The sequence below is a fragment of the Anopheles arabiensis genome, chromosome 2, assembly GCF_016920715.1.
Source record: "Anopheles arabiensis isolate DONGOLA chromosome 2, AaraD3, whole genome shotgun sequence".
NCBI lineage: Eukaryota > Metazoa > Arthropoda > Insecta > Diptera > Culicidae > Anopheles > Anopheles arabiensis.
In genome coordinates, this window is record NC_053517.1 from 111537356 (window position 1) to 111550082 (window position 12727).

At 48.3% G+C, this 12727-nt stretch overlaps 2 protein-coding genes across 5 annotated transcripts in view; one reads left to right on the plus strand and one right to left on the minus strand.

Annotated features, from left to right (window-relative positions):
• Positions 1-12649, plus strand: part of LOC120897114 (nuclear pore complex protein DDB_G0274915) — a 32307-nt gene extending 19658 nt beyond the window's left edge. For 3 of the 4 annotated variants that reach the window (XM_040301733.1, XM_040301734.1, XM_040301736.1), the window contains 9 exons: positions 5434-5535; positions 5613-5762; positions 6076-6198; positions 6276-6370; positions 8217-8308; positions 8416-8608; positions 8690-8825; positions 8911-9087; positions 9193-9310. In XM_040301733.1, the coding sequence (XP_040157667.1) occupies positions 5434-5535; positions 5613-5762; positions 6076-6198; positions 6276-6370; positions 8217-8308; positions 8416-8608; positions 8690-8825; positions 8911-9087; positions 9193-9310 (1186 nt within the window). Of the gene's footprint in view, positions 1-5433; positions 5536-5612; positions 5763-6075; positions 6199-6275; positions 6371-8216; positions 8309-8415; positions 8609-8689; positions 8826-8910; positions 9088-9192 lie in introns of all 4 variants that reach the window. The other variant, XM_040301732.1, reaches the window with a different exon arrangement.
• On the minus strand, positions 204-4871 carry LOC120897113. The gene is made up of 2 exons (XM_040301731.1): positions 4407-4871; positions 204-3981 (listed from the first exon to the last, which is right to left on the minus strand). The coding sequence occupies exon 2, from the start codon at positions 3832-3834 to the stop codon at positions 325-327; it is 3510 nt and encodes a 1169-aa protein (XP_040157665.1). The 5' UTR covers positions 3835-3981; positions 4407-4871; the 3' UTR covers positions 204-324.
• Positions 12650-12727: the final 78 nt, after the last annotated feature.

A 12727-nucleotide genomic window follows, 5' to 3' on the forward strand; every position in this document is an offset into this window, starting at 1 on the left:
GACGACCCCCAGACCAGACGCTTTTGCTGCAGCTTATCGAAACGTAAATTAAATTTGTGGCTGCGGTAGACATGAGGCGATTGTTTTGGATTGAAGAATATTGCACACCAGAAAGACGATATGGCAAATGTCGTCTTACCTGTCGCGAACCGTGAGTAGGGCTTGGTTGTCATCATGGCAATACTAAATGGAAAACGGCTCGATTACTGGTTAAAAAAGCAACATTCGATTATGTATACTCTGTCTATAGATTTATAGCTCTCATAGCACTGTACTATACTGTGGGAGGAAAGGGGGCAATAGGGATGGGGGATGGGGTTGCGATCATGCGTCCCCGAGGATTTGCTTCAAATCGTCCGGAAGACTTTTCTTCATGTTTTCCATGTGGCGTAACAGTTGCTCCCGGGTATCACGAACGTTCAGCTGCACCGGCAGGGCCGCCATCGCGCTGCTGTTGTTGCCCTGCAGCAGCGTCAGCTTGTGGCGCAACCGCAGGATCATGTCGACGATTTCCACCTCCAGCTTGCCCTTGGCCCACTCGGCCAAATTGGACTCGGAGAGGGTCTGCATGTGCAGCACCTGCAGCGTTTGTTCCAGCTCGAAGTAGCGCGTCTCGTACCAGCCCTTAAAGTTGGGCGAGCTGAAAAACCGTCGATACAATCCCTCCCAGTCGCCCTTGCAGGTGGAGGTTAGCTGTGGGCCACACTCGTCCAGCGTGGCTAGGAAGTCCTCCTGCTTGAACGGGTGCGGCTGCGGTGCGGACCGGAAGGGCGAAATGTCCTTCTGCAGTGGCATTAGCGAGGCCATGTAGCGTTCCAAGGGAATCATGAAGCTCTGTGTTAGCTCCAGCAGATGCCGCCTTAGCAGTGCGGACTGTACGGAGAGCGGCCGGTCGGTCTTGAGCCCGAGCAGAATCTTCTTGATGAACGCTTTGTCCTTCTGCACGAACGGTTTGTACTGTGTGTAGAGCCCGGGCGACGAATCCAGCAGTTTGTGAGTGATTTGTTTGATTTTGGACAATCTCGAGAGCGTCGCAGAACCGTCCGATGACCCAACCGTGCCGCCGCCGGACTGACCACCCGTCGAAGGGGTCGTTGTGAGCTGGCGTTGCAGTTGCGCTTCCGCACTGTCCTGGAGCCGTATCGTGTGGGGCCAGTGTTGCAGCGTCTTCGCGAAGAACGGGTTCGTGACGCCCAGTATGATCGCGGGATGGCCGTTCTTGTTCTGCGTAAACTCCTTAAACTCCGTATCATGGATGGTGAAGTAGGGACGGCTTTCGGCGCAGTACGCCAGCGGGCTGATAAGGCTAGTGAGCGACTGGACCATGTGGGCGCAGTCGGTCGGCGAGGTGCCAGTGACGATGATCGGCTCGCCGGTCAGCACCAGCTCCCACAGCAGATGGATGTGAGGTAGGAACAGCTGCAAGCTGCGGAAGATGTCGATCTCGTGCACGGATGATATGGTTCGCGTTTGGTTCGGCGGCCGCCCATTGACGCCCGACTTGTTGGCCGGGTAAAGGCTATCCACCGGCGAAACGAGCGTACTGTATTTGCCGTTTTGCTTCGGAATGGCCACCTCGTACACACTGCCGAGCAGATGCAGCTGGAGCGTTTCATCCGTGAGCAGCGACGGCCACTTGCACACACTGTCGCAGACGGCCTCGAGCGTAGGTTCGCCGTTGCTGAAGTAGGACGGTGCAATCACCGCGCACAGCTCGTAGAACAGATTGACGAAGGGAAGGCGTGTCAGCAGGACCAAGCTTTTCTGAAAGTAACCGCGCTTCAGGGTGGCATCCTTGATTTGGCGGAAGTACACAAAGCCCCAGAAGTGGCCCGGATCCGCACGATGCACCGGCATGCAGTGGCAGTTGAACTCCTGCAGCCCCTTGGGAAGTATGGAGTTTTCCGAGCCGGACGACACACGCAACCGTATGTGGAACTGCGAGTCTCCCATGCACCCGGAATTCGAATCCGGGAACGCCAGATAGCAAATGTTCATCTTTTCCTGCTCCGTCAACGTCACGTGCTTGGGGTAGATAAGCTCCATCGCCTGTCCCAGTTCTAGGTCGAACGTAACCACGCAAATGCAGTGCAGCCACTCGCTGAACCGATCCCAGGTACCAACCGTCCCACCGTCGTCCGCTTCCGCCTCCTGCTCCTCGCCCTGCCGGTCAATCACCGCCGAAGAGTCGGCTTCCTTCCGTTTGCGCTGCTCTTGCTCCTCCTGGCCTCGCTCCATTTCGAGTATTAGGCGCTTGTGCTCGTACACGATACGATCGATCTCGTACCGCTCGAGTCGTCCCTTGTCCAGGGTGGCTTTCAGCTCAATGTTGCCCTCCACCATCACGTGCAGCACCCCGTTCAGGTCCACGTTAAACGACAGACCGACGTCTTCGAGCCCTTCGCCGAAGCTTCCCTCCAGCTGCAATCGGCCCAGCGTAATATTATCACTAACAATGGCACTTTCTCCCTCGTACAGTCGGTGCACGTTGCGAAAGTTTTTCACCCGGTGGCGCACTTTTAACGGTAGCGTCGAGTTGCGGCTAATCAGTATACGCGGTGGCTCACCAACATCACCGCCACCATCACCACCATCGATATCGAGCTCTTCGCTTATCATTCCGATTGATCGTGGCACTAAATCCCACCAGAGCAGATCCTGAATGGCGCACGATTTATCCCCGCTCAGAATGCCGGCGGCTATGGCCGTTCCGACGACCACCGCTTCGTCCGAATTGACCGAGCTGCTGAGCGACCGACGGTCGAAGAATTCACTCAGCATAATCTGCACCCGGGGAATGCGCGACGACTCGCCCACCAGCATAATCTCGTGCATCGCAAACCGATCCTTCCGGGCGCGCCGCAGTGCCGTCTCCACGTGCAGAATCACACGCTCGAACAGATCCTTGCACAGCTCGTCCACGTTGTCTTTCGTGAGCGTCGAGCTGAGCTTGTGGCCATCGAGCAGGTCGTCAATCTCCACCGTCACCTGACTGGTGTAGGACAGCGTGCGCTTGGCCTGTTCGCATGTTTTGCGCAGCTTGCGCATCGCAATACAATCGCGCGTAATATCAAGCGACTGTGTGTCCTGCAGCTCCTTCACGAAGTAGTCCACCAACCGTTTGTCGATGTCCACCCCGCCCAGCCTGGTGTCGCCGGAGCTGGCCTTCACCTGGAACACTCCGTTGTAGATGGTGACGATCGAAACGTCCAGGAAGCCACCGCCAAACGAGCACACCAGCACATACTGTTCACCGATAAGCTTCTTGTTGATGCCGATAGAAATGGCCGCTGCCGTCGGCTCGTTGATCAGCCGCAGCACCGACAATCCGGCAATCGTGGCCGCATCCAGCACGGCTTGCCGCTGCCCATCCGAGAACTGTGCCGGCACGGCAACAACGGCACACGTCACGGGCTCGCCGAGCTGCCGTTCGGCCATCGAGCGCAAGTGGGCCAGTATAATGCCGCAGATTTCCTCCGGCTGGTAGCACTTGGTTTCACCCTTGAACTGGACCTGCAGCCCGCCTTCCTTTTTGTGCCGGCCGAGAATGCGCTTCACCTCTATCACACAGTTCGCCGGATCTGTGTCGGCTTGCGCCAGCGCTTCCTCGCCCACAAGCCGTCCCTTCTCGGTGAACGCGACCACCGACGGGATGCGATGGTTGCCGCACTCATTGGCAATGATTTCGAACTTGCCATTCCGGTAAATACCTACGCTCGAGAAGCTGGTACCGAAATCGATTCCTATCGCAACCGTCGAACCGGACGATGGGACAGTCCCAGTGCCGGCAGCGGTCGTTTCCTGCGAGGAAATGTTCCGTTTCGGTGAAGTCATTACTGCTGCCGCTGACCGAACGAGCCCCTGTTCTCGACTGTATCACTCGCGATGATGATCACTGCTACTGGGATGGGCTAATCGAGGCAAGCATTCCCGTTGAGGCACCGCCTAGGAAATTCGATCTTTCTCTCTAATCTGATGTCCCTGGGGAGCGGAAGAAATAATTAAATCTCATTAAACCATGTGCTGATAAGTGCGCCGCTCGTGCGACCGATGTGGTCGCAGTCAGTCGAACTGATTACAGCCTTTGCCATCGTCACACACGGCTTGCTTTGAACTACGGAAACCACCACCACCACTACCACCGTACAACCCCTTTTGCCTTTGCACACAACCGTTTTGACATTTGCTGCCGACCAAAACATAAACAAACGAGTATGTTCCGTCTTTTCGACTACTGCTGCAGCTCTCCGTTGCCCTCGCTACACTGACACAAAGGGCAGCATAAAAAGGCAGCACCAGCTGTGTTTCACGAGTTGTGGCTCGGCCGTGGCTGTGGCGTAACGGGTGGACAGACAATAGAATGCTTTCAGAGTGGTGGGAACTTTCTGCACGCACAGCATACATACCTGCCATAGGGGAGGGGGTTGTTCGTGTCGTTGCTGGCTGGTGGGAAGCTATTAGAAGCTGGAACTGGAGCTCTTGCGACTCTGCTCTGCTTATGCTGTATCTTTCTTCATACAAACCGAACGGCAGACCGATTTGCACATAGAAAATTGGATGGATCGCCCGAGAGAACAAAGCTGTCCAAACACCACTTTCACCTTCAGGCAGTACACTGGCAGGGAAATGCACACACACACACATACACTTTACGAACCAATCCAACGCAAACCGTACTCAACAGATTAACATGATTTAACTTCTTTCCTAACAACACTGCAGCATTGCTCAATCATACTCAAATCGGCTGCACAAACAAGAACTGGTTCGATGAACGGCCAAGGCAGCAAAGTTTCTTCTATCGTTGCGAATTTCCGATTTTCAGCGCAGTCGCACCAGCCGCGCAAGACGTTTCGTGCGCGTTTATACTGTGTACAGTGTGGCCAGATTTTTTTGGCACATTTCGGTAGGAGCACTCGAAACGTCAAACTACTTTAAATAAAATCGGGTTTTCCATACAAATAAATTCTGAAATTATTCTCGGCAGGCCATGAGCATGCTTTTTCATTGAACTGTCAGCCAACTATTGAGCGTTCAACTAAAAAGCATTCCAACTAAAAAGCATGCCAACTATTGAATTCTGACTGTACATGAAATGATTTGGTAAATGGTTTTATGAATTTTCGGTCAGTATTATAAAAAATCTGTGATTTTCGCTAGGATAAATGAATAATCGGTAGTTTTAGGGTGATCATCTACGATTCGGTAGGAATACAGATAAATCGGTATTTCTAGTCACTCTGACCGTGTGCTTCAGTGCTAGCGCTCGGTGTAAACGTACGTGTAAGCGCCGCTTTCGTTTCCGAGAATTAACCCTTACGTAGCGGAAGCGACAAGCGTTCCCTTTCCAAGAAGGAAATCGTTTAAAATAAAACTGCTTTTTCGTTTTTTGAAATCAGTTTTCTTGTTTCGTTTTTCGTTCGTTTTTCACAGGTATGGTAGCCCACATCACAGCCGATCGCAATCGGTCAAAACTCCAGGAAGCAGAGCTTCAGGCCGTCCAAATCAATTATGCCTGCCACAGCAGCGTTCCAGGTAGGCGGAATTGTAGTTTCTCCCAGAAGCGAACAGATTAACTAATTTTTCCAACGCTCCCCCCGCCGTCCCTCTAGAGTGGCTTCCATGCCCAACACAGGCGTCGAAGAGGAGTACTACAGACTGAGGCATTTTTCCATCACTGGCAAAGGTGTCGTGAACCGGGGCGATTCGTTGAAAAGTAGGCGAAGCAAATCAAACAACAGCGTGGCCAGTTCAAACTCTAGGTAAATGCACGAAACTAAGTTAAGCGTGTAAGCATCCTGGCAACATCCTGGCAACACAGCATCGAAACCGGATTTATCGAAGTTCTACCGTTGCCACACCAGTCGACAGTTTGTCCGTAAAATGCGGATAAAAGCTGTTTGTAGTTTAAGTTTTAATGAACCAATTACGCCAAACCGAGGCACACACAACATGGTGTGTGTGAGTGTGTGTAGCAAATTATAAGCTACACACATGGTCCTGGTTGGCACTGCTATTTCTCTGGCTGGCACTCGAAACTCTGACCCATTTCCATTCCACTCTATTTTATTACAGTACTGAACATTTAACTCCTGCCGCCGGTGCCGTGGCCGCCGGCTCCGCTCGAACGTCGGCAACGTGCAGCTTGGCATCCAGCCGAGAGAGCAGCACCTCTAATCCGGCATCGGGACCGTACAAGTAAGGCGGACGAGTTAGGGGCACGAGTTTTTGGTCGCCAGCTAGTGTGTAACACGTGTGTTCCGTTTCTATTCTAGGGTGCTGATGCTGGGTGGACCTGCCGTAGGGAAAAGCTCATTAGTGTCGCAATTCATGACATCGGAATACCTGCATGCGTATGATACTAGCATAGGTAAGCGTTGTATTGTTTATGCATATCCACTACTTTTTACTTGTTTGTGTGTAAGTTGCATCCTGGACTTTTAACTAATTTGATTCCGTTACAATGCTATTGCTACAACGTCCAAACTGTATATAACAACAGCGCACAGGACGTTTTAAAAGCAATCGATTTTCCATCAGGGAATAACGCCTACTACGTACGCAAATGTGTCGGAGCGCACGATGACATGGTTCCACAAAATGGGCATACATGTTTGCATTAATGTTTCGGACATGCCAAACCAACAACCACGCGTCCCACGGCCCACCAGTTGGCAATGGTACGCAATGGCGGGCGGCGAAAGCCGCACATGGTGCACATAATGGGTTGAAGCGTAATGAAACTGTCAACAGCACCTTGCGAATCGTCAATATTCGAGAGAGGGATAATGGGCCTCGTAGGGCCAACTCGTGTTCAATTACTTACTTGCTGGAAACGTCTGCATTGCCGGATGCGATCGAATGAGAATAATGGCTTTTCATCGTTACATGTTCCGATCATGCCATTGTCGTTGAGTTTTTATGGCCGCGGACAGTGTTCTTTGTTTTGCGATTCAATTTTCGCTATAGAATTTTTGGAAAATCTTCAACAAAAGCAACATTGTGGTTCGTTCTGCATGAAGTTCCATTCTTCGATGGAGTTGCACAAGAAGAACTTACACCACTTTGCAGCTTGTTTGTCGTGATGAAATTAATTGCTTTGCATCATCAATATGTCACTCAAAAGCCGGTAATTTCCGTCGAAGAAAATCAATTTCCTCTCTGCCGTAGAGAGTAAGCTGCACGGCTCCTTAACCCGGTGACAAATATCCCCGCAACAGGGCCAACCGGGCCGGTACAATACGTAACGCAATGTGTATGTCTGTAAACGGGACATCCGCGCGGATGGAACCAATGTCGAACTGTCCTTCGATCGGAGCCAAAAGGACTTAATTAAATTTCCTTTTTTATTCCGCAACGAGGCCGCACGCGTACATCACCTTGACGCGAGTGCTGATTTAATATTGGTCACTAGTGCTTCCCGTTGTCGTCAGGTCAGGATGCTCGGTGTGCTCTTTATCGCCTGTCCCTTGAATGTTTCGCTTACAACGCTTTTTACCCTCCTCTAGCCCATCATCCATTAATGTTGGGGATGCGCGCGTCAGCTGCAATGGCTCGCCATCAACCTTCAACAGCGCCCGGTGAAATGGCCGGACATTGCTGACACCTGCACTTTCCCATTGTGTGGAGCTTTTCAGCGGTGCTCATCACCTTGAACCACAATGAAATATATTTCATCGATTCATCAACCAACGGCCATTGTACTGTGGCTGTGGGAATGCTTACAGTGCAGTTGCAACAGAAGACATTGTTTGGCATTGACAATAGCCTGATGGTGTTGGAAGGAAGTAAATGCAATTATTTGTAAAAGATAAGCTCTCTTTCTGCACTGCGTCGTATTCTCGCATGATGCTGCTGCCATACAGTTATTGAATTGAAAAGCTTTTTACTGTTCCATTCTTGTGTGGCGTGTGGCGCAATAAACGATTTTTGCTCCTGACTACCCCTTCCTGGTTCGTTTTGGGCAGTATAATACTGTTGTCTGGATGCTGTTTATTGCTGGCATCTAACTCATAACATTACACTCATTTATAATAACGATCCGAACCGGCATAAACCTCCGTTATTGGAAGAACATTGTTTAATAAGCTGTCCATTCATAGAGTGTACATGATGATTTCGATAAAAATCTAATAAACCCATGCATATTTGCTCCTCTCTTCCCTGGGATGTGGATTAATTAATGTTGCTCCCTTTCCCTCTTCTTCTTTCCAAAGATGATGATTCGGGCGAAAAAACGGTTTCCGTGCTGCTCAGTGGAGAAGAATCCGAGCTGACGTTCATCGACCACAGTTACTCCGAGATGGCGGTAAGTATGGATGAGAAGAAATTGTTCTGCCGACATCCTTCTTCTTATCATCCTCCGTTACCCTGCTGCTTCATGTCGTTTTTCCTCTAAATTGTTGCATTTTATAGCCCGAAAATTGCATGTCTACGTACGACCCGCACGGCTATTGTGTGATATATTCGTCGACGGACAAGGAAACGTTTCTCATAACGGAGCGCATTCTGCAAATCCTTTGGACGACGGAAAACATCGCCCAAAAGGCAGTGATACTGGTGGCCAACAAGGCAGACCTGGCCCGGTGTCGGGTGGTAACGTCGGATGGTACGTACATTCCGATCGGATTGGAGTCATTGGATGGGTCAGAGTGTCAACAAGCTAATCATGTTCTCCTCCTCCCACCAGAGGGCAAAGCAATGGCCACACAGTACGATTGCAAATTCATCGAAACATCCGTCGGCATCAATCACAATGTGGACGAGTTGCTGGTGGGTCTTCTCTCCCAGATACGATTGAAGTTGGAAAATCCGGAAAAATCAAGGTACACAAACAAGCGCAGCGGAGCACGGGAGTTTTTCCGATCGAATTGGAATTGTATTAATAAACAACCTGTCGTCTGTTTGTAGGGATCTGTTCCGGAAACGATCTATTCGTAAATCGAAACGTCGAGCCTGTTCGCCGTTGGGTGGTGCCATCTGTCTGGCCGGCATCGGTGGTAGCACCAATCCGAGCACTCCAGTTTCTGGCCCGCCGGCTAGTGGAGGCGGCTTCGTCGACACTCCGCCGGGAAGTGCGCACAGCAGGTAAGGACGGGGGTAGCAGATACTTTACGGGTGGTGGGTACGGTAGTAATGGTAGAATTTTTCTCTTGTTTATTCTCTCTCCCGCCCCCCGTCCCCCTTCATCAGTCCCAGGAAGTATCGAGGATCGCGAACATCCGCTAGCCTCAAGGTGAAAGGGTTGCTCGGCCGCGTTTGGGCTCGTGATTCGAAATCCAAGAGTTGTGAAAATTTGCACGTGCTGTAAATTACCTTCATCAACTCTCACTTTCGTCTCGCTAAGCGGGCACGGGAAAGCGCAGCGCAACTCAATCGAACGCGGCCGGGATCACATCCCGAGATCCCCGTCCTTGGCTCGATTGGTTTGCTCTGTTGCTGAGCGATACGAACGAGCGTGCACCACAAAAAGAGAAGCAGCATAACAGCACTGGATGGCGTCCCCTTCCCCAACGGGGGGACCTCATACAAGTGCTGCGAATGAGTGATTCCATGAGGAGAGGCAACCAACTGCTACACTGTTCCGGTGTAATCCGCTGTCCTTAAGTTAACTCTAAGTCTTCATTGCACATGTTGATCGTTTCCCCCCCGTTTGACCTCCCCTTTTCTTCCCAATTTATAAATGTAGCCGCGCGCGCGCACTATACGCGCACTATATCAATGTATTTCAAACATTCGAAAGTAAGAGTTTAGCGACAAGTGTTTTCGTCTTAAAGTTCCTAAAGTGTGTGCAACCTAAATCGCGCAAATTTCCTTCATGAGGGACCCGGTTTCGGGGAGATCGTGTAATGCCCCTCCAGACAGGATCATGGCACACGCTCAAAGATCACGCTCACGAAAGGCTAATTCTATTATGCTCTCTTCTTTTATCTTACTGTTCATAGTATTCCTCAGACTGGTTCAAAAACTATCTAGAATCTTGTTCCAGTGCTTATTGCATGCACAGTTTTTGCAATAGTGAGTTTTTTTGTTGTCCATTTTGCTGCGAGGAATCTACAATGAAAGCGCTACTTAAACAGATAAACAGGAATGTAGGTAACATAGTAGTACGGCTGACGATAAAAGAATGATTATCGCAAGCACTATTTCCAAATCAACGACGAAATCGAACCACTAAAGCTCACTCAAACGATAGTAGCAGAGCTGGTTGGAGCTGGTGGTAAAAGTGCCTTTTCTCAGTTGCCCCTTTGATGGTATAATTGGTTCGGGTTTCATCTGTTTTGCTTCGAATGTTTTCACTTGTGAATATTAATTACAATTATTTCCTACACACCAGGTAGTACACCAGGTTGGATAGCTTTTCAGCTTTTTCCAGTATGAGAATTGTTTCATTTCGAACGATCACCTGAGTATCCAAACATCATGCGATCGATCACACACAACGAACGTCAACATGCTAGAGTCAGAGTAATAGGAGTTTCGATTCAAGCAAGCAATCTGAATCTTTCGCATTAGGCGATTTTGCAATGTTTGTTACTACCGTTTTCCCGATTTGCCATCAGCCATAATAGCTACTGGTAGAAAGATGAATTTCAATTACAGTTTTACTTCTCTTCCTGTTTTGCTCATACCTACAAGCGAATTGTAACGCTTATAAGAGATTACAAAGTTTTACTAGAGCAATAATAGTTCGTTTTGCATTCGTCCGAGTTAATTGTTACCTTTGTAAGACAGACAGATTGGTAAAATATTTCATCAACAATGTATATGACAAAAAAACAAGCGCCAAAGCGCCAAATTGACCAAACATGAATCAGAATACACCACAGAAGTTATCGATAGTGAGGCGGAAGAGGAAGAGGGGGAGAGATAGTATAACATTTTGGTATTAAACTGCATGATTATAATATTGAGAACATTTTGTATCGTCGCCAAACATTCTGGTAGACGCGTACAATACAGTTCGAAGTATTTCGTAAATATCATTCGAGTCCCATGGCTTCCTCTCCTTTCTCACATGGGTAGAGAGTTATAATGTGTAGTGTTGTAGTAGGAAGCGGATGTGAGCGTTTTGAAGCAATTACATGCACAAACAGACACAGCCACACACGCAGTACCATTTCCTAGCCCAGTCCTGCCTTGTTTTTTGTAGAGCGTATTTGCCATTGAGCATGATGATAGAGAAAATCAACATAATAGAAGGTAAAGTTTTTTACAATGAAATCAAACCAGAATGTGTAACGTTGTTCCCACAATATAACATTACTATACAAACACATAAAGAGAGAGAGCGAAGAGAACAAGAGAGCGTCGAATAACAGTTTTGCAATATGATAAATAATCGATCGCATTAATATGAGACATGATTATAAAGATACAAGAGATAAAAGAAAATAGGTAAAACTAGTTCACAATAGATTTTTTTCGATAGCATTTTTACACAGTACCAAAATTTAACGATCAAAAAAGGTTTACAATTGCTCGCGCTAGGTAAAAACAGGCCCAGTACATAGATCAATAAATGCATACACAACAAAAACGAACTTACATATGTCAGGAAACGACGTGCAGAGCAAACATACGCAAAGATCACATAAAATAAGATCACATAAAGATCACGAAAGGAGTGACCGCGCGTGATCGAAATACGCAGTTAAATGCAAAAGGGTACAATAATGAATAGTAGGCGCCGCTCTAGTTGCACGCCAAATCTTAATATTGAGACAGTATCAAAAGCAATCGTAAAATATGTATCAATGGAGCAACACGGTGAGAAAGAGAGGAAGTAAAGAGAGAGTAGATGTGTCCACCCTTTTGACGACAGTAGGTCGCCGTCCCCCTCTTTGTCGTCGTCATCCCTTTCGTCATTAAATCGATATTCTCCGGAGGAGGGTGTAGGCGTGTTTAGATGTACGCACACACACGCACAATTGATGCACCAGATCAACCGCGATCATCATTCCGTTTATGCGTCCCGTTCCGTGTTTCCCGACGCGTTCTAGAGTAGCTTATTGTTTTGCTTTGTTTTAAACGTTACACACGAGTGCGACAATTAGCGTATGCGCATCAGGGTGGATTGGGTGTAAGCAATATAGTTCAATATTGTTGTTTCATCATCACTCAGCGGTTTATATGGTGTTTCCTAAGCACAATCGTGTAATCATTTCCTACCATTCATTATTATGTCGCGTGTACGCACCATTGGAACACAATAGGGAATGTGGAGCGCAATCAAATGTCGCACAGCATTATTATCTGAATGTGATTTGTACTATATGTGGACAAACAGGACCGTGCACAGATTCAAAAAACACACAACTTTAGCCGTTGTCGTTCCGTTTTCCGTTAGTGTACTCTCCTCAAGAGGGGAACATTGTGTTAAGCAGAAAAGTCGTCAGTCGACCAGCCAGTCTGCCAGTCAGATACAGGTGCGATAAGGAGAATGATATAATGATTGTGCTGACACAATATGGTAGATAGATAGGGAAGCAATAGAGCAAACAACAATTCCAATTTGTTGGGTGCATTATGCGGAGAATCTTGTTGGGTCCAGCAAACAAAGCAAAGAAACATATAAACCTTCACTCTTTAACACACATCATGATTCTTGCTGTTTCTAAAATAAAGTTTAAGATGTAAAAGTATTTGATTGATCAACACTATCAAGTAATATATATCTATAAAGCATTACCGGCTGAATCCTTCATGGACAACATAGGCACTCTTC